General features: G+C 37.5%; 1 protein-coding gene across 2 annotated transcripts in view; it reads left to right on the top strand.

The window, feature by feature from the left end:
• Positions 1 to 20,451, top strand: part of LOC102586371 (protein SABRE-like) — a 28,563-nt gene extending 8,112 nt beyond the window's left edge. The window contains exons 5-23 of one of the 2 annotated variants that reach the window (XM_015304874.1): positions 514 to 727; positions 2,637 to 2,807; positions 2,904 to 2,981; positions 3,760 to 4,011; positions 4,626 to 6,710; positions 7,720 to 9,607; positions 10,009 to 10,109; positions 12,844 to 13,200; positions 13,305 to 13,423; positions 13,618 to 13,867; positions 14,703 to 14,927; positions 16,464 to 16,603; positions 17,497 to 17,569; positions 17,765 to 17,866; positions 17,974 to 18,105; positions 18,318 to 18,647; positions 18,733 to 18,900; positions 19,095 to 19,470; positions 19,994 to 20,451. In XM_015304874.1, the coding sequence (XP_015160360.1) occupies positions 514 to 727; positions 2,637 to 2,807; positions 2,904 to 2,981; positions 3,760 to 4,011; positions 4,626 to 6,710; positions 7,720 to 9,607; positions 10,009 to 10,109; positions 12,844 to 13,200; positions 13,305 to 13,423; positions 13,618 to 13,867; positions 14,703 to 14,927; positions 16,464 to 16,603; positions 17,497 to 17,569; positions 17,765 to 17,866; positions 17,974 to 18,105; positions 18,318 to 18,647; positions 18,733 to 18,900; positions 19,095 to 19,470; positions 19,994 to 20,094 (7,162 nt within the window). In that variant the 3' untranslated portion in view covers positions 20,095 to 20,451. Of the gene's footprint in view, positions 1 to 513; positions 728 to 2,636; positions 2,808 to 2,903; positions 2,982 to 3,759; positions 4,012 to 4,625; positions 6,711 to 7,719; positions 9,608 to 10,008; positions 10,110 to 12,843; positions 13,201 to 13,304; positions 13,424 to 13,617; positions 13,868 to 14,702; positions 14,928 to 16,463; positions 16,604 to 17,496; positions 17,570 to 17,764; positions 17,867 to 17,973; positions 18,106 to 18,317; positions 18,648 to 18,732; positions 18,901 to 19,094; positions 19,471 to 19,993 lie in introns of those variants that run through there. The other variant, XM_015304875.1, reaches the window with a different exon arrangement.
• The last annotated feature ends 1,201 nt before the right edge of the window (positions 20,452 to 21,652 follow it).

Below are 21,652 nucleotides of genomic sequence, written 5' to 3'. Positions count from 1 at the left end.
TGAAAAAGGTTGTGCCCCCCCCCCCCCCCCCCCCCACACACACACACCAAAAAAAGAGAAAAGGAAAAAGATACTCCCTCCGTCCCATTTTATATGAGGTACTTTGACTCGGCACGAAGTTTAAGAAAGGAAGGAAGACTTTTAAAATTTGTGGTCTAAAATGAATGATAGAAATTTGTGTGGCTGTAAATCATTTCATTAAGGGTAAAATGGACATTTTATAGTTAAATTGTTACTTAATATAGAAATGTGTCATTCTTTTTGGGACTAACTAAAAAGGAAAGTAAGTCATATAAATTGGGACAGAGGGAGTACTATTTTTAGTTGTGACTTATTCAAATGTTCACACATTTGAATAACCGGTCCCCTCTCTCTCCAAACTTAACATGGTAGTTACCCATCATAAGCCTTTCTATCTATAGTCATGTAATCTGATCTTAGAGAAACTTTTTATCTTTTAGTCTGATGTCAACTGTGCCTCATTACTTCTCTTTGCTGTTTCTTTCTATTTAGGGAAGCAGGAACTGTTGTTAGGAATGTGGATATCAGAAATGGTGAAATTTCTGTTAATCTGAATGAGGAGCTGCTTCTTAAAAAGAAAGGTGCTGATACTGCACATGTAGCTGTAAAGCCGATTAATGAATCTGGTACTGCTGAAAAAACAGAGAAAAAACCAGCAGCATTGGCTGTTATGAGAGAAAAATATGCTTCTATGTTTCCAGAAAAGGTCAGTTATTTCCTTATTCTCATCTTTGCTGACGTGTTGTACTCTATATTTCATCCTCTTAAGCAGTTTGGTGTCTGTGCTAAAGCGTCAAATAAGCTAAGACGAAATGTACAACTTGTGCAGTTGTGCTTAACTAAGTTTTAGAGCTTGTTAAAAAATGGATACTGCCTTCCCGGCGCGAATCCGGATTTAGTCGGGCTCCAATGTGGGTACTGGACACCGGGTGGGAAACAAAAAAAGGGTTTAGTGCTTGTTAAAAAATGGATACTCTGCCTAACTCAATCCCAAAAACTCTCATGAGGTGAGGATTGCCAAGATCATGTAAGAAGTCAAATTCTCATCCCACAAAGTGATATGGGACAACTCTAACACCTGCCCCTTATTCCCTCGACTTATGTGGGACTTAACAGAGGCAATATCTACACGGTGCATGAGATATGAAGGTGATCCCTACCATGCGTTTGAGCTTCCGGATTTATGGGATGAGAGAAAATTGAAGATCAGAAACGTGAAAAAGGGAAGTTTCTCTTTCCACTATGTTTATAAGCCTAGGAGGTTACATGGAGTGGGCTTTGGAGGCTAATGAATCAGTAGGGCAGGGGAGGGATCGTAAATAGAGTTTCAAGAGCTGAAATCGGGAATGACATGAAGATGGGAGATGCAATGTGTTGTAGCAAGAGTAATATTTCTGAAGAGGAGAATAGGGTGTGAAGGATTTCAAGAGAGGAATTCTCAGATTTTATCAACTATTAAGGAACACTTAAGATTGATAAGTAGAAGAGTTTAATGTTGAAGATTATAACCTGCCTAGTGCGAAGAAATGGCCTTTGGTCTTACTATTCAAGAAAAAATCTCAGTCATGGTAACAGATACATGCAAGTGACATGAACATTGAAAAGGATTGTTCATATGGAGATCATGTTTTAGAAGCTTGTTATTTTGGGAGGGAAAGGATTCCACAATCTTCAATGTGGATTTCTAGAGTCTAAGCATGCGTGTTTTGTTGTATGCACTGCAGCATGGAAATCAATTTACTGTAAGGCAAGGTTCTTAAGGAATGGTGTGATACAGTTGATTATCACTGGGAGAAAATGCAATAAGAACAAACTGGGAAATTGAGGTTCAATAGCATGAGGATTATGCTGTTGAATTGTTCTTCCAGACAATCACAAGTAATACTAGACTAGAACACATAAATTGTAAATGTAATCTATCGGCCCTAATTTACAGTAGTGTTCTTCAAATACTCCAGTATGTGTGGAACATGTGCCAATTAATTGGATTCAACATATTCAGATAAACCTTCAATCTCAAGCATTTTGACTGAAAATTTTGATCTGCATTTTCCTATCCAGTTAAAACTAACTCCTTCATTGACTAGTTCTTTCTCCTGTACTTGTAGAAGAACTGGTTTGCTATATCTGTAATTTCTCTCTTTAATTTTTCAGGCAATGAATTCATTGTCAGGCACTTTAAGCTTACTTTTTTTCCCATTACTTGAAGAAATTTGATAATTGCCCACCGTTAAAACTTTAAATGGAAATCATGATCTGAGTGCAGTTGGCAGCTATGTTGCTCGGGCTCTCCAAAAATGTTGCCCCACCCGTGTCGGATCCTTCAAAAGTGCACAATTTTGGAAGGATCCGACAAGAGCTTGTCGGCATTTTTGAAGAGTCTGAGCAACATAGGTTGGCAGAGTACCTATCAGGAAAAACAGATGCAGTTAGGTAACAGCTTTTATCAAGCAGTTAAAATAGAAGTGACTTGTGAATTAGGTATCATCTCATGCAATGCTTGGTAAATAATACATGATTGACATACTGCATACCAGCGCTTGTTATGTATTAACACACATGTAGTTTGTGGTGCATGCATTTGATTGATATACTTACTGTATTTTGTTTGATAGCTTAGCTTCACTTTACCCAAAGTGGATGTGAAGTTTGTGCACCGAGTAGAGGGTTTTATGGTTGAGAATAGCATTACGGGCATCCAACTAAAAGGCTCAAAAACTCAATCGATTGAAGATGTTGGAGAAAGCACACAACTTCATATTCAGTTGGATATCAGTGAGATTCATGTATGTTCTCATGGTTAATTCCCTTAAACTCTTCTGCACTATAAAATTTAAATTTCCCAGTATTAATCTAAATATTGATTCTTTACTATTCTGTAGCTACTTAAAGATGCCGGCTCATCAATCCTCGAGTTATCAAAACTTGAAATCATCGCTTCGATTTATATTCCAGTTGAGGTAAAATGCTTTCTTTTAGTGGCACTATTTTCTTAGCTTTCTTATTTTTGTCTAACTGCTGTACAGTTAACATCGTGCCACGTGGTCGAGTTTCTTCTTTCACTGTTGAGAAGACAAACTTGTGTGTACTATACCTCAGTGAAGTCCTCAAAATTTGATATGGTGATTAAGATGATTAGATATTGCCTTCCCCAAAATACCATGCATGATGAAAAAAATTATGCCTAGGGAGGGAGTCTTTTTTACGTGTTCTCTAACCTTTGTTATTTAGTGGTTAAGAGGGGGTCCGTTTCACGTGTTCTCTAACCTTTGTTATTTAGTGGTTAAGAGGGGGTCCTTTTCACGTGTTCTCTAACCTTTGTTACTTGGTGGCTAACTTCCAAAAAATCATTCTTGTATCTAATCGCGTTGATTAGCTGGCAGTTCTGCAAGGTCTGTAGGAGTTGGGTAGGGTCTATTTTCCTAAATATTCCTGTAGTTTAAGTTGCTATACATAATCCATTTTCTTTATGATGAGTTGAAATGTTTGCATGGTTTTGCATGTTGCTGCTATAACATATGTTGTACTTGTTAAGGGTTCACCTCTACATCTGTGCTCTTCTACCAGCACCATTTATAAGGACTCATGGGTATAAGTTAAACTAATGTTCTATCCTTGACATGTTCTCCTTTTGCTATATCATCTTTTTCATGCTTCCCCTTTGGCATTCATTATTTCTGTAATTCTAAGTCAATTTCTTCTCCTGTAATTTGATCGTTCATAACATTTTGTTTTCAGCCTGCTTCACCTATCAGAAGTGAAATTGGTGTTAAGCTGGGAGGTACCCGGTGCAACCTCATAATTACTAGATTAAATCCTTGGCTGCGCCTTAATGCTTCAAAGAAAAAGAAGATGGTACTCAAAGAAGAAAGTTTTGCTCGTGAAAAATCAAGGTCATCTGATCATAAAGCCATTATATGGACCTCCACTATTTCGGCCCCTGAATTGACTATAATGGTCTATGATCTGAATGGCTTGGCATTGTGTCATGTAAGACTTCTGTAGCGTATACACATCTTTGACTTGTTGAAATGTTGTTCCTGACTTGAAATTCTTCTCTTTGTTCCTTCTCAGTATTTTTATGTTTTCACTTCACACAGAAAACATTTAGTGATCCTAGCTCAAAGAGAAAAAAATTAGTCTGGCTTTTTGCACAAATTTACTTTAGCTGTTTGGATGATTTAGCCAGAATATACTATGCAATGCTTATTTATCCAAATACAGATCTGCTGAAATTTTGTGGGTTAAGATGGTAGTTGCATCAGCATGGTAATGATACTGGTCTTGAACTGTTTCCTATAATTTGCATCATCTCAGCTACAAAGCACTCACGGAGTTGGTAAGCTTTTGCATGAACCGAGTTTCTTTGCCTTCCCTTGTAATCAAGACCATGTTGCCTTCAACTTCAGTTAGTTTCTCCTTCTATGCAAAGTACTCAACATAAAAGTTTACATCACTATTAGCATGGATAATTAGCATGTCGGCTGGTATCTGTTAAATTACTTTTCATAGTAGACGCATTATTCTTCTGCTTAAAATCTTAATTATGATGCATCGTCTTTTGTTATAAAAAAATGATACATAGTCCGTTCATCTGTAAACAGGGTTGTTCTCAGTCATTACATGTCTTTGCCAACAATTCATCTAGTGCAGATGCAGCAGTGCAAGTGGAAATTGTTGAATTCAACCTAAACATGTCTGACGAGCATCAAGAATGCTTAAAGGATCTGTATAGGATTAAAATAAACACTTCACTAATTCATATAGCAAAAGTCAGTCTTGACTTAGGCAGGAAAGATCTGGATTCACCTGAAGACGGACTTAACTGTAAAAAAGTTCTCTCTGTTGATTTTACTCGCATGAGTATATACTTGACCTATAGGCGCCTCGCATCCCTGATATCAGCTGCTTTCTCTTTCAAGCGTTTCCTGAAGAGTTTTTCTGTTTCTGGTAAGAAAACAACTACTCAGGGATCAAAATCATCCAAGCCATCAGGAAAAGGGATTCAAGTAATAAAATTCAATCTACAACAGTGCTCTTTAAATATAAGTGGAGAGGTGGGCCTGGAAAATGCTGTTGTTCCTGACCCGAAACGGGTCAACTACGGATCTCAGGGTGGTCGTATTGTGATTAGTGTTTCAGCTGATGGTACACCCCGTACCGCAAATATAATATCAACAGCGTCAGATGAGCTAGAAAAAGTGAAGTATTCTGTGTCCCTTGATATTTCCCACCTCAAATTTTGTATGAACAAGGAGAAACAATCAACACAAGTGGAGCTTGGAAGAGCCAAATCTATCTATCAAGAACATTTACTAGACAGAAACCTTGGAACTAAGGTTACATTGCTTGATATGCAGAATACAAAGTTTGTGAAACGATCTGGTGGCCTTAAAGAGATTGCGATGTGCTCTCTCTTTAGTGCTACCGATATATCAGTGAGGTGGGAGCCTGATGCGCATATAGCATTGGTTGAGCTGGGTTTGCAATTGAAGTTGCTCGTGCACAATCAGAAGCTTCAGGATCCTGCTAAAGAAGGAGATCTTAAAGATAACGAGCAGAGCAAAGACTCCAAGGAATCACAACAGCTGGAGAAACAACACAAGAAAAGAGAATCGGTTTTCGCTGTTGATGTGGAAGTGCTTAATATATCTGCTGAAGTTGGAGATGGTGTTGAGCTGTATGTTCAGGTGCAGTGTATCTTTTCAGAAAATGCTCAGATAGGTATGCTTCTTGAAGGGATCATGCTCAAGTTCAATGATGCAAGAATATTCAGAAGCAGCAGGATGCAAATCTCTCGTATTCCCAAACCCTCTAGCAGTGCAGCTAACGAAAAAACTGAGAATGGCACAACATGGGATTGGGTAATTCAAGCCCTTGATGTTCATATCTGCCTGGCATACAGGTTGCAGTTGCGTGCAATTGATGATTCTGTTGAGGATATGATTCGAGCTTTGAATCTCGTAACTGCTGCAAAGACTAAACTTATGTTTCCCAATAAGGAAGAGAAACCAAAAGCTAAAAAGCCTAGTTCAACAAAACTTGGTCGAGTCAGACTCTGCATAAAGAAGCTCATAGCTGATATTGAAGAAGAACCACTACAGGGATGGCTTGATGAACATTATCAGCTATGGAAGAATGGGGCTAGTGAATCAGCTGTCAGATTAAACTTTCTTGATGAACTTATTTCGAAAGGAGGAAAATGTGGAAGTGCTGCTGAAGGAAATGATCATTTTGATGATGGAAAGATCAATATTAGTGGAGAAGATATTGATGTAGAGGATACTAAAGCCATTCAAAAACTGCGAGAGAAGATCTACAAGCAGTCATTCAGGTCATATTACCAAGCATGCCAGAAGCTTGTTCAGGCAGAAGGATCTGGGGCCTGTAATGAAGGATTTCAAGCGGGTTTCAAGCTTAGCACTGCAAGAACTTCTCTTTTTTCAATTTCTGCTACTGAATTAGATGTAAGCGTGACAAAAATTGAAGGAGGTGATGCAGGGATGATAGAGATTCTGCAAAAGCTCGATCCAGTATGCCGTGCACATAGCATCCCATTTTCACGATTATATGGTGCTAACATCAACTTGCGAACAGGTTCTCTTGCTGTTCTGATAAGAAACTACACATGTCCGCTATTTGCTGCTAATTCAGGCCATTGTGAAGGCCGTATTATAATGGCTCAGCAGGTGCGATCTTTAGTTCCTTTTTTTTTCATCCTCCTCAGACCTCCAACCACTTATGGCTTTTTCTGAAAGTATATGGTATGGAAAGGCAAATAACTTTTCCTGCATCTGCTGTCTGCTCGATTTTGTTTCTGGATATCCTGCGATACTTATATACTTCATTTTCTCTGTATGCTGTGAAAATGAAATTGATTCTTCTCATAATGTAGACGGTAGGAGATTCTCCATCTAATAGTTTTCAATTAGATCCCCCAAATTTGTTGCAACTGCTATCATTTTATCATTCTAAAATATTGAAGAGACTAGATGTAAGTAGTGCACATGCAAGTTCCGTTGTTTTAAATTTGCCAATCAAAGCACAGTTTTACTTGCTCAAGTACTGGAAATATTAGTATGACCGATATGACTTGAAATGATAATTGTGACAGATGAGTAAAGTTCCCAATTATATTATCATGGCATAGCTATCAGCTTTTTATATTAGTTCTACAACGTTATATCACTGTAAGGAATAAATCAAAACAATTTTTTCATTATGATGCAGTCCTATGTGTTGCCTTTGTCTTGTTAATTTCACTTTCTGTTGTGTTAAGGCAACAAAGACTAGTAGTGCTGCTTTTATTTTCACTCTATCAGTGATTTAGTTCACTTAATGCTCAACAAACATCTGAGTCGTGCCTATGCTTAACTCTTTTTGCTAAGTTCCATTAGTATGCTAATGATATCCATATTCCGTAGCAAAGATTTCATAAGCTGTTACTAAGATTCTACTACGTGAAATAATCTTGAGTGAGATAATAATACCATTTAACTGTATGTTTATCTTTGCACCTTGGAATTGGATAATCCTAAAGCAGAAGATGTCTTGCTTTTTCTCATTTATTTTCTGTTGAGAAGTTTATTTATCAGTTTTTTCAAAAGGTTTATTCATCAATTGCCTTTTGATTGTGTGGAAATCTGTTGATGTGCTCTGAAATAGTGGTGAACCTTGTTTGGTCAATATTAATTGCAGGCAACACCCTTTCAGCCCCAAATGCAGCAAAATGTTTTCATTGGAAGATGGAGGAAGGTCCGTCTGCTTCGATCACTCACCGGGACAACCCCACCAATGAAAACATATTTGGATTTGCCCTTACATTTTCAGAAAGCAGAAATTTCATATGGAGTTGGTTTTGAACCTGCTTTTACTGATCTCAGCTATGCTTTTACTGTGGCCCTTCGTAGGGCCCATTTGAGCATCAGAAATCCAACTCCGGATCCTCCAGTACCTAAAAAGGAGAAGAGCTTGCCATGGTGGGATGAAATGAGAAGCTACATTCATGGGAACTCCACCTTACATTTTGGTGAGACTCAAGTCAATGTTCTTTCCACTGCTGATCCTTATGAAAAATCCAATAAGCTTCAGGTAGCAACTGGGTATATGGAAATCCAGCAGGCAGATGGTCATATTTATGCTTTCGCGAAGGACTTTAAGATTCTATTAAGCAGTTTGGATAACTTGTCGAAGAACACCAACTTAAAACATCCAACTGGCATTTCTTGCACTTTCCTAGAAGCCCCGGCCTTTAGTGTTGAAGTGTTAATGGAATGGGGTTGTGATTCCGGAAATCCTCTAAACCATTATTTATTTGCTCTTCCAAATGAAGGTGTGCCTCGTGAAAAAGTTTTTGATCCCTTTAGATCAACGTCTCTGTCCCTACGGTGGAATCTTTTGCTTAGGCCCTCTCTTCCCTCCCATGATAGTCAGTCAGAATTACCTTCTGCGGATAGTCAAGGTGTCTCAAGCGGTACTGCCTCTGGTGCTCTCAAGCAAGATTCAGTCAATTCCCCAACAATACAGGTTGGTCCTCATGATTTGGCATGGCTAATCAAATTTTGGAACTTAAACTTCATTCCTCCTCACAAGTTGCGGACCTTTTCAAGATGGCCCCGTTTTGGAGTTCCAAGAGTTCCTAGATCTGGCAATCTGTCATTGGACAGAGTAATGACTGAATTTATGTTTAGAGTTGATTCGACACCAACATGTATAAAGCATGTGCCTTTATATGATGATGACCCAGCGAAGGGGCTGACAATTACAGTGACAAAGTTCAAATTTGAAATTTATTTAGGCCGGGGAAAACAAAAATTTACATTTGAGAGTGTACGTGATCCTCTTGATCTTGTGTACCAAGGAATTGACCTTCACATTCCAAAAGCATTTATCAGCAGACATGATAGCATCAGTGTTGCAAAAGTAGTTCAAATGGCTAAAAAAGATTCACAGTCTGTGGTTTTGGATATGTCTACTAATGATAAACCTATCAGTAGGAGTGGCAGCATGGACAGACATCAAGATGATGGTTTCCTTTTATCATCCGAGTACTTCACCATCAGAAGGCAATCCCCAAAGGCTGACCCAGAAAGGTTATTGGCATGGCAAGAAGCTGGTAGAAGAAATGTTGAGACGACTTGTGTTAGGTCTGAGGTCGACAATGGGAGTGGAGGTGATGAGAAAACAAGATCTGACCCAAGTGATGATGATGGATACAATGTAGTGATAGCAGATAATTGTCAACGTATCTTTGTCTATGGCCTTAAGATTTTGTGGACACTTGAAATCAGAGATGCTGTTCGGTCCTGGGGAGCTGGATTATCTAAAGCCTTTGAACCTTCAAAGCCATCTCCCTCTAGGCAATACGCCCAACGAAAGCTGCTGGAGGAGAGTAAGGTAATTAATAGTACTGAATCACGCGAAGATGATAACCAGAAGTCTACTCCCAGTCAAGATGCAGGGCCATCAAAGAGTCAAGACGATAACCATAAATCTCCCCCAGAACCTGAAGGGCAATCAAAATCACAATCAGAACCACCTCCATCAAATGCAATCAAAGCAGACACTCCTCAGTCTAGTTCTACAGGTAAGCTCTAACTGAAACTTGAATTCTTGTCGTACTTTGGACATGGAATGTGTATTCTACTTTGGGGAATATGGAAGTATAGCACCGCAATTCTGAAGGGTGCAGTGCGTATCTGTAAAGTTAGGCTATGCATTTCATTTGATTTAACAGTCTGACTAGCAGGAATAACTTTTTTCTAGTAACTGTAGGTATTAGTTTTATCCAGGTTACTTGCTGGCACATTTTGGCAATCAGTTTGTTGCACTAACAGGGGATAGCTTCATGTACATGTGATCAATATGAACATTTACATAGTCTTTTAGAAGTGCATGAGAATCTTTTGGTGGATTTCACGCTGCTTGAACTCCTCGCTGCTAAATGCTTATAGTTGTGGTTTGTTCTTTTTTGTGCTTTATTACCAGAAAAGCTTGGTATTTCTGAAGACTCTGAGGGGGAGGGCACTCGCCATTTTATGGTGAATGTCATTGAACCACAGTTCAATCTTCACTCTGAGGATGCAAATGTAAGTTAATAAAGACTCATTCTTGGGGAAAATGTTGATTTTAAGACTAACGAGGTCATAATTTTATAGTTTATTTTATCATTCTTCATAGCTAATTATCAATATTTGTTTATTTTCTTTCTCTGTCGCCTGATCCATTTGTTGGATGATTTTATAACTGAAGAGAGAGGACATTAGTTGATTAATTCATTCATTCATATTAAGAGATGGAAAATGGAGGAACCACAAGGAGATAAGTCTATTTAAGACCATCGGTTCTATTTAGGTCAGGAAAAACAAGGAGAAATGCCTTCAAGTTACTTAACATTTTTTTTGCTTATCCATGACCCAACCAAAAATCTAGTAATGCATATAGAGGATTGATGCAGCCAAATCAATTAGTTTGTGATTGGGGTATAATTAGAATGCAAAGCTTATCTTCATAAGTAACCAGCCCCCAGATCTGAAACTAAAACAGACTTTTTTCTTTTCAATTCTCACCCTTATTGAAATCAAGTTGTAGAGCTTTCTTTTGTTTTTGGTTTATAATGGAATGTGTAGATGACGCTGAATTAATTCTTGAGTTGATAGAATCATGACTGGACTTTTGCTAGATGTATTTTTGTCCTCCTCCTGTACAGTTATCACAACACATTCTTGGTGCTGATTCTTAATATAAAACACCTTGCCTTTTCTACAACAAAAAAAAATCTCACCCTCATTGTATCTATGACTTTCTCGTCACCATTGCTATTTAACACAACATATATGTAAAGAGATTAAACTCTGTACTTTATTATATTCTACCCTTCATCCTCAGTTTGACTATAAGAATCGTAAGATTTGAGTTGGACCATGCCAAGACTATTGAGCTCTTGCAAGGTTGGAACAGACAGGGGCTTAGTTAGAAATATCTAAAAATGGAATACCATACCTCAGGCCATTTGGTGGACTGTTTTGCTCGAAAGAAACAACATAATTTTTTAAGGCAAAAAGAGAAACATACACTACCTTAGACAGAGATGCATTTTTTGTTAGAATTTTTGGTGCAATCTGGTTATTGAACGTGATGTTGATGGAGTGCTAGACCCAATAGGCATTGAACAATCTGTAATTATTCCTGATGCACTGACTTAGTGCATAAATTTATAAAATCTTTTAGTACTTACCAAAAAAAAAGAATCTTAAGATTTAAGATTTATCTCCTCTACAATGGAGCTTCTTTTTCTTTTCTTGTCAATTTTTATTTTCATGTTCTCCCCTTCCCCTGCAACGCAGGATGATGTTGGATCTTGGTTGATTATTCTTTTGACTTGGGGGTTTGCTGCATGAAGTTTTTAGAAAATGAACTCCTCTAGGACTGCTTAATGGCTTGAGGTAGAAAATACTTTTTGTAGATCCCATCTCTTAACCTCAGTGTGAGCATTCTCCATTATCTCTACGATATGCTTCCCGTATTTGCCTGTGGTGATGGAGCGCTGTCATTTGAACGTAAAACTTCTCCTAGAGCAACTTCTCATCTCATAACCTCTTTGAACGCAAAATACAGTTCTTTTAATTGATTTTTCCAGTTTCTTCATTATGACTTTCATAAGTGTAGTGTTTCCCCTTTCCAAATGGCAATTTGAGTCTTAGGAACCATTGAGAGAGAAACTTGGATAGTTGATACATCTGGTTTGTAGACTTCTACTTTTTCTGGTGGGAAGTACACATTTCACTCTATATGTAGTTTTATTATGTAGACTAGTTCGACTAGGTTCTGTTGTTGAATGTCAGATTTCTTTCTCTTGACTGGTTCTTGATATAATTTTCATGGTAAAATCAAAATTAATCAGGCCTAAATTAGCATCCAATTGGTCTAGTGGTAAGAGTGCAACGCGTGGTGTGTGGGTTAAGAGCACGTCATGGGTTGCACCCTGTTGCAGAAAAATCCTTGCATGTTAGAGGAAAAGGGTAGAGGGGTGGGCGCATCAGCCACCGAGTTGTGAACTGTGCCCCACTGACCATCAGGGATTTCTTGGTTATAAACGAAAAAGTCATCTAATACTCTTCTCGTTTCCTTACCCTGCTGCAATGGCTATGTGTTGGAAAATTTGATTTCAAGTCAGGACTACCTCACAACCAAGCACCTTTTTGTTTTCTTTATATACAACTTATCAGATATATCCTCCAGCACTCACAGTAACTTTTTTGATGGAATTTGTCTTAATATCTCGTTGCATATTTCTGCTTATATTTGCATTATATCATGCATATATTTGGATATGTTCGGTTATAATGCGTTCGAGCATGAAACTATGTCTCTCTCGATACATGACAAACTTTCAGTAAAGCTGAGAGAGTCATTCTTAGTTTCTTATCCTGGAACAATATCTGCTTATAAAGAAAATAACAGAAAACACTTGCATAATGATGAATATTTGGTTTATCATTTATGAATGTGAGATAATGTGTGGTACAGTTACTGGAAGTGTGTGTCTTGTTTTCCCAAGTGCTTCCAACTTTATGCTAGCATTGTGTGCTAGAAGACACTGAGAAATTGCCTTATGAATAAGTATCAATGTATCATTACAAATTTTCCATGTTCAATTCCGAGTTCTTATGTAAGCATTTTCAGGGAGATTTTTAATCCAACATACATGACATTGGTAGTCCTACGGATACAAGAAAGTCTAAAGACGATCTATGCGTAATCTGTCGCAATACTTTGATATTTCATCTAAGCTAATGCTACACAAACTTTGCTCCTTGACAGGGTAGATTTCTGTTAGCTGCTGTGAGCGGCCGTGTTTTGGCTCGTTCATTCCATTCAGTTATTTCCATTGGTAGTGAAGTGATTGAGCAAGCTCTTGGTGGAGGAGGTGTCCAAGTTCCTGAGTCTCAACCACAAATGACATGGAATCGCATGGAGTTGTCTGTGATGTTAGAACAGGTACAGGCACATGTTGCCCCAACTGATGTAGATCTAGGGGCTGGACTGCAGTGGCTCCCTAAAATTCGTAGAAGCTCACCTAAAGTTAAACGCACTGGAGCATTACTTGAAAGAGTGTTTATGCCTTGTGATATGTATTTCCGCTACACTAGACATAAAAGCGGAACAACACAGTTGAAGGTATGCATGGTTTCTAAATCTGTGACAACCTGCTGAAATTTTTTATGGGATCACAATTGTACTAACTTTGGTTTGATTCTCAATTATGATAATGTTCTATCCAGGTGAAACCCTTGAAGGAACTGTCATTTAATTCACATAACATAACTGCAGCAATGACGTCTCGCCAATTTCAAGTTATGATAGATGTGTTGACCAATCTTCTCCTTGCTCGGGCTCCAAAGTACAGACACCTATTAAAATTTCTCATTAATTTTTACTGAACATCCTATAGTTTTTAACTTGCTTATGTGGGAGTGGCATCTATCTTATTTTGTTCCTTAGAACCCTTTAAATACTTGAATTTTAGGTCAGTTGCTTCCAAATCCTCATTTTTATATTAAGTTTTCACTAAGTTAATTGAGATTGCTACTTCAGGCCTCGAAAGGTTAGTTTGTCATATTCAGAAGGTGATGATGAAGATGAAGAAGAGGAGGCTGATGAAGTCGTTCCTGATGGAGTGGAAGAGGTAGAATTAGCAAGAGTGGACCTTGAGCATAAAGCACGAGCACAGAAGTTGATCCAGGATGATATTAGGAAATTATCTCTTTGTACTGATGTTTCTGCGGAAATGGGCCTTGCACAGGAAGGTGATCTCTGGATTATTAGTGGTGGAAGGTCCATATTGGTAAGATAGGAACTTCCTGAAGCCCTTTACCTTTATGAATGTGATACAAGTCCCCTACCACTTTTATTCTGAAATAACAGTGTTGTCAAAGGCGAAAAGCATAGAAAAGTTCCCAACGTCTGCTGGGGCTTTAAACGAAAAGAAAATTTAAGCATGAGCTTTAGTAATGAAAGATTCAGTGAAGAAAAAAATTAAGCATATCTATGTAATGCAGAAAAGGTAACTATAAAGACAAATAGCAATTATATGAACATAATAATTGGAAAAACTAAAACTAGCTGAAATATGAAGTGGTTTAAAGTAAGTACATAAACTTTGACCTTATCCAAAAAAAAAAAGTACTAAAACTGATTTAAGATTTTGATTAAGATGCAAAGTTGCAGTTTTAGGTTTCTAGTTCAGCTTAAGTGGCTAGTTTTCTAATATTACATTTCTAAATTTCTTTCTCTTACAATCAAATTCATGCATTATTCTTCCTTACAATGTAACTCCTTTTCAGTTTATATTGAAGCACACCCCATATGCAGCCAACTTATGTTAATCCTAATAACGATTGGCTGGTTGGCTATAGATTCATTTTTTCGAAATGCACCCCAGTATTCAACCTAGCAGCTATATTCTTTGAGGAACTTACCCTAGTAATGATGATTTGCATGTTTGGTCCCTTGTCTCTAGTAGATTCACCATGAGTCGTCACTAGCATCATTGGTTGTTTTGAATACAGACGGGTCACACTTGCCGAAAGGCAGGCGGTCATTTGTCGTTGTACAGATTTATCACAATACTGAATAGGAGGTCTATCAAAGTGAAGGCTTATTATGTTGACTGTCTACAGGTGCAAAAACTGAAGAAAGATCTGATAAATGCCAAAAAATCTAGAAAAGTTTCATCTGCCTCTCTAAGAATGGCCTTACAGAAGGCGGCACAGCTACGGTTGATGGAGAAAGAAAAAAACAAAAGTCCTTCTTGTGCTATGCGCATCTCTTTGCAAATTAATAAAGTGGTCTGGAGTATGCTTGTGGATGGTAAATCATTTGGTGAAGCTGAAATCAATGATATGGTGAGTCTCTATCTGATTTCATCGTGTTTGGTTCTATCTTTGCTAGGCTGAAATTCCCATGGAGGTTCTCTATTGAAGTAATACCAGTTAAAAAATATGCATATCTTTCATCAGTAGGCTTTTATGTCCGACTAGTCAGCTGACAGGGAATGCTGAAATTCTCCAACAAAATGAATTATATCTAGAAACTGCTGGCGTGGAAGTCTGGTATCTGTAAATCAGTGAATTAATCCTTTGTATTCTCGTATTATTTCAGGAAATCCTTTCTGCTTCCACTTAACAAACATAAGATAATCAATGTAGTCTAAACTGCACCACTAATCTACAGTGCACTAGCAGCTAATTCTTTTGACTATTCTAGAAGTTAGAAATTTCCCAAATCAGGTATTGTACTGTTAAACACTCCATAACTTTGGGTTTTGCACTCTGCGTCATGCTGAAGTTGGTCTTCTATTCTGAAAAATGTGAAAACCCTCTTTCCCCCTAACGAATGGCAAAACCTATTGAAAAACTACATACTAATCCACAAGTTGGAGATGCAAAACTTGTGGCAAAGAGAACATTCTGAACTATGAATTCTATTGTTAATCTAAACAAATCATTCCTTGTTCAGATGAAATTCATCGTCTAAGGCTTTTGATCTACTGCTAGAGCATGATCGAATCATTTTTAGCTGTTCTAGTCAATGTTTAACTGGATATATTCCAATACACTATTTGACCTAGACAACTGCATCAGAAATAAGTTTCAAGTAAGCAAAGTTCCATCTTTTCGAATCAAGGCAGAGAATCGTTCTGGGTGGTCTTTTGCACGTCCATGATTTTGAAGCTGCTAGGTCCAAAAGAGGAGAGCCCTCAGTCCACTGCATGGCATTTGTTCTCTATGGAAGTTCAGTGCCTAGTGAATATATATAAGTTCAAGATTCGCTATCAGTTAAAAGTAAAAGAATGGTTCTTTCTCCATTCTGGTGCTCGAATATTTTTGAGGAGGCCAGATATATGCTCCTCCTATGTAACTTTTGTTCCCTATCAATAAAGACACCCAACTTATGGGTTCTTAGTAGAGAAAAGGTAAGCAAAGTTCAGACCAGGACACTTAGGGGTCGTTTGGTTGGGAACAAGTTATCCAAGATTAGTTATCCTGGGATAATTTATTCCACCATGCATATGGGATAACTTATCCCATGATATAAATGGTGGGATAAGTTACCCCAAACATGACTACCAAACAAGATACAAATAATTTATCCCATCACTATTTATTTTTATCCCTCACACCAAACGACCCCTTAGATGAACAATAAAGTACCGGCTAAGAAGATCAGGGATTAGGTGAGCGTATTCGCTTGCTATTTCTTTATGGAGGAAGCTCTCTTTATTTTAGTGATGCATTTGAACAAGAAAAAGTGATTAGTTATCCTTTTTAGCTGTTTTGGAATCTTAAATTCGGATATTTTTAGTTATCAGAACTGCATGTAGTTTCTTTCTCATGGAATCACTTGAATCAAAACATTTTATTTGCCATTTCCCAATGCAGATATATGATTTTGACCGGGATTACAAAGATATTGGGATTGTTAAGTTCACAATAAAGAGCTTTGTTGTGAGAAACTGCCTGCCGAATGCCAAGTCAGATATGCTTCTATCAGCATGGAATCCTCCTCCAGAATGGGGAAAGTAATTCTTTCTCTTTTTGTTTAATTTCATTTCTGTTCTACTTCTTGCATTATTAGTTATGTATCTTGTTTGTGCTTTTCTCCCTTTCTCTGGTTGGTGCCTTAATTGAGTCTTTCGGTTGGCTATGTATGTATGTCTAATGAGATTTTATCACTTTAGTTCTTTTCCTGAATTGAAGATGATGTGCCATCAGGACATGCCCTCATATACAGCCTTTCTCGAGTACCTGAAACATATTTTGTCCGCAGAACAGTCTCTCATGCCCTTAATTTAATCGTCTATCATGTCCTGATCTGTTATGCTTATCCGTTTCCACTTAATTCATGCCCTGTAACCATCATCTTGAACTTAATTGAACAAAATCGGGTCTTAGTACTCAATTATTCCATATTTGGGCAATTAGTTTTGGCCAAAGTACTTACTCATTATTATGTCTGTCTACATGATTTGATTAGTAACAGAACATACTTGATTATTACAACTGTCCTCTTGTAATAGTTTTGTATACCTTATTATCTGAAACCTAGTTAAACTTGGTGTTCGATTCCAATCTAATTTATTGAGTTTGTGTGGGAAAGTCAAGACAGGCTCTCTTTTACTTCTTCCTAGAAGTAAGAGAATCAACACTTGGCTTAATGTCGATGTCTGCTGAAAACCATTCGGCTTGCATTGCATAAAATTCTTTCCTTTTTTTTTGGTCATCACTTGGGAGAAAACACCATAAGGCATACCTATTGAAAAGGAAAAAGAGAAGCATCATTGGATGAAAATTGAAAAATCTTCTAATGGATAGACTGGTAGCTTACCTAGCAATGTTCTTGGAAATCATGATGTTGTTTTTTCTTGTTCCATTGCATTGTGATCATACTTTTTTTTACTTGTCATTGCCTCAGAAAAGTGATGGTCCGGGTAGATGCCAAACAGGGGACTCCAAAAGAAGGAAGTTCTACCATTGAACTGTTGCAGGTAATAATGGTTCTTTTTAAGAAAGATATTGAACCTTTTAAGTTTTTTCTTTTCTTGAGAAGATGTCACACAGTCAGGAACTATTCATTATATCTTCGCATTAGGACAGTTGTAAGAGGTCAACCCGTTTGCGTTCTTTTGTCATCTTTTGTGATAATTCCTCTTATAACCTGTTTAAAGTTTTCGTTTGTGTAGGTGGATATTTACCCCTTAAAGATACATCTTACTGAGTCAATGTACAGCATGATGTGGGCATATTTTTTTCCAGAAGAGGAACAAGACTCCCACAGGCGGCAGGTGTGTCTCAGGTCCCATTTATCAGTTGTATTACGCAATGGGTTTTTACCCATGAGATGCTACAATTATGTGAAAAGATAATGTTCAAAGAATCTTTTTGTTTGTAGGAAGTATGGAAAGTTTCAACTACTGCTGGTGCCAAGCGTGCAAAGAAAGGCTCTTCCGTGCAGGAAGCACCAGTGTCAAGTAGCCATTTAACTAAAGATTCTCAGTCTTCCTCCTATGGCGATTTATCCCAGGTGAGTCTCTGATTCCTTAAGTTGGTTGTTGTTTGCTTATTCATCTTGCTAACTAAGGGAAGCAGACGATGGAATGAACTGTGCTTCGTGTGTCCTCTTTATTCAAGTTTATTTTACAGACAGGGGCAAGTTCTTCAGTATACTTGCATAATCTCTAACCAAACAATTCTCGAGCATATCTTTTCAACATTTGGTGTGCTGAATATATGCAGGCAACAAAGAATCCAAAAGCTAATGCTAGTGTTGTGACCCCTAAGCTTAGACGGACGTCCTCCTTTGATAAAAACTGGGAAGAAAATGTTGCTGAATCTGTTGCTAATGAACTTGTACTGCAAATGCACTCATCAAGTGTTTCTTCTTCAAAAAGTGGGTCCCTTGCAAATATTGAGCATCCAGATGAATCTAACAGAAACAAATCCAAGGAATCAAAATTAATTAAATCTGGTCGTTCTAATGAGGAGAAAAAGGTGGGGAAGGCACATGACGAGAGAAAGTCTAGGCCCCGAAGAATGAGAGAGTTCCATAATATCAAGATTAGTCAAGTTAGTCAAAAAAATATTATTATGTGTTTGTTTTGTAAATTTGTCAGTTCCTTAACTAATTCATTCTTATTTATGCATGGGTTAGGTTGAGTTACAAATTACATATGAAGGATCGAGATTTGCTGTGGGTGATATGAGACTGCTGATGGATACATTCCATCGTGTTGAATTTACTGGGACCTGGCAGAGATTATTCTCACGAGTTAGGAAGCATATCATCTGGGGAGTTCTTAAATCAGTAACGGGAATGCAGGTTATAATAACTAGGAATTTATTTTAACTTCTCATTGCCTAATTATTGGCGATATTAAATCAATGTTTTCAGCTTCTGATTCATGTAGCTGCATTACAACCACCCCTCTTCCGTGATAAGTATCTCAGACTGTTAGATTACCTCATGGTTTTTTTAAAAGCTTACGGTGCCTATGTCTGTTAATTTTAATACAGGGCAAGAAGTTTAAAGCAAACAACCAAAAGGAAGCCAAGGAAGCCAGTCCTTCTGGTGTTCCCGATATTGATCTGAATCTCAGTGATAGTGATGGTGGCTCAGCTGAAAAATCTGACCCGTTATCCTGGCCTAAGCGTCCCGCTGATGGTGCAGGTGATGGATTTGTCACCTCAGTGAAAGGCCTTTTTAATACTCAGCGTAAAAAGGCTAAGGCTTTTGTGCTTCGGACAATGAGGGGTGAAGAAGATGACTTGCACGCTGACTGGAGTGAAGGTGAGGCTGATTTCTCTCCCTTTGCCAGACAACTAACCATAACAAAGGCCAAAAAGCTGATTAGACGACATACAAAGAAGTTCCGTCCTATAGGAGGAAAAGGTTGGTGGATCTCTGACATTCTAATGCTCTCTTTTTGCATATTGGGCCTTCTGTCCTTCATGAGGATAAACATAATATCAAGGTAAAATTGCTAAAATGACACCTAAACTATGACCGGATGTGCAGTAGCACACTCATACTTTATGGGGACCTAGTACACCCCCTGTATATTTTTTTAAAACATTTTTTTTTGGCATTTATCCAACGTGACACATGCCGAAACTCGATTATGGAAGAATATAGTGATTCACGAGAATAAATTCCAAAGGATTTAACTGATTTCTTCGTGGAAATGAACAACAAAGCTTTGGTTTGTTATTCAGCTCACCTGATAAATGTCAAAGAAATGCTTTAAAAAAATATCCAGCGGGGGCATAGGAACCCCGGAAAGTATAAGTGTGTTACTACAAATCCGTCTGTAGTATAGGTGTCCTTTTAGCCATTTTCTCTAATATCAAATATTCTTACCTCCATGCTACACTAAGTATCAGTGACTGTTATGCTGATCCACTATTTTTTCCAGGTTTATCTTCTCATAAAGGTTCACTTCCCTCATCGCCAAGTGCAAACGCCACATTTGAAAGTGATTCTTCAAGCGAAACATCACCTTACGAGCAGGAGTAGCAGAACTTGATAACAGCAAAACAAATATGATTTTAGGATCTAAAGTGGGACTGCCAATTGCAGCCTCGACGACTCCTACTTAGATTGTGTGAGAATGCCTACTTGTTCTAAAAAGCAGAACAAGGTAAGTGCTGTGCACACTTATGGAAGTAAGTCCACTGACTATTAACATATCATTGCCTTTTAGAGCTCTGAAGATATTTTGGAAATAGATGTGAGGTGATTCCTTTGAGTATGGGTTTTTCTTCTTTCTATTATGTATTTATTCTGTCACCTTGTAGAATGGACTTTTGGACTTGTAATATTTCAAAATTTTGTAATCATACCCTGTGTTTAGCAAAAAGCTAAAAGGTTTATTCCTGCAAGTACCCATACTTTGCCCCTGTGATTTGCGGAATGATCTACAAAGACCTGATGAACGTTGGAAGTTAGGTTCTACAAAACGCCATTCCTTGAACTCTGCTAATGCGGGATACTTTATGCATCGAATTGTCCCCTTTTTTTATGTTTAGTTTAATTTTTAATAGATTCTCATTCAACTGATCAATTTTAGTTTAGAAGCTTGAAATTAGTGTTTGTTTTGATCATCATGTGAGTTTTGGAAATGGTGAGATAAAGAAGTGTCAACTCATGTTATAACTAACTATAACTGTTTTATTGAAGTTTGTCTTGTACCTGAGACATTGCTAGCAAAGGACTATGATGCAGAATTTATGGAATTTGTTACTGTTTAGAGAACAACATAAAGCATCCTGGAATTATTTTTCTCGGATTGATTTCTTAGATGATCACTCAGCTTGACTTTACCTAAAATCATGGAAGTTACCTAACTTTTCTTTTTGTAACCACTGAAATTACTAGTTATTGAAAGGAAACAAAGGAAACCTTTTCTATGATATTGAGAAACTTGATTGATACTTTGGTTCTACGAATTTATTGGCTTACTACATAATCAACACTTAAATTTGTCAGGATATTTATAGGAGTGTTTGGATTGACTTTTTTTTCAAGTGACTTATAAATTAAAAGTTAAAAGTCATAAGTTGGGAACATCCAACGAAAAATTCCCCAATGTTGTCTCCAATAGGTGTTTGGGCCGTGTCTCCACCCTCAGTTTGACTGATCACCCACTTGAACCATATAATCACCTTGATAAGCTATTGCTTCACCAACTAGCTAATTAGACATGAGCCTCTCCTCGGGGTGATTCCTCCTTTTGCGTAACTAAATCTTGTTTCAATATTTGAATACCTCAATTCTAAAAAAATGTTCCAATTAGACCCTTTGATTCTAATTTTGAAGGGAAAAAAAATCCACGTGTTCTCATTCGTCTATTAGGTAGTTAAGTTAACCACATAAAATATGTCATTTTCTTTAATTATATGCATTCGCCTCAATAAACCATAGAATTTCAAACATTTTCTACTTGAGGTTGATGTATATAACTAAATCACAATCTCTATTTTACTCTTAGCAAAACATTATACTAATTAACTTATGTTGTATAGAAACAGTTTGGAGAGACCTTGTATCAAGCATCCAGATTAGGGGGAGAAAG

Source organism: Solanum tuberosum, unplaced genomic scaffold (assembly GCF_000226075.1).
Source record: "Solanum tuberosum cultivar DM 1-3 516 R44 unplaced genomic scaffold, SolTub_3.0 scf00561, whole genome shotgun sequence".
NCBI lineage: Eukaryota > Viridiplantae > Streptophyta > Magnoliopsida > Solanales > Solanaceae > Solanum > Solanum tuberosum.
This window is presented reverse-complemented; position numbering and strand designations above follow the sequence as displayed.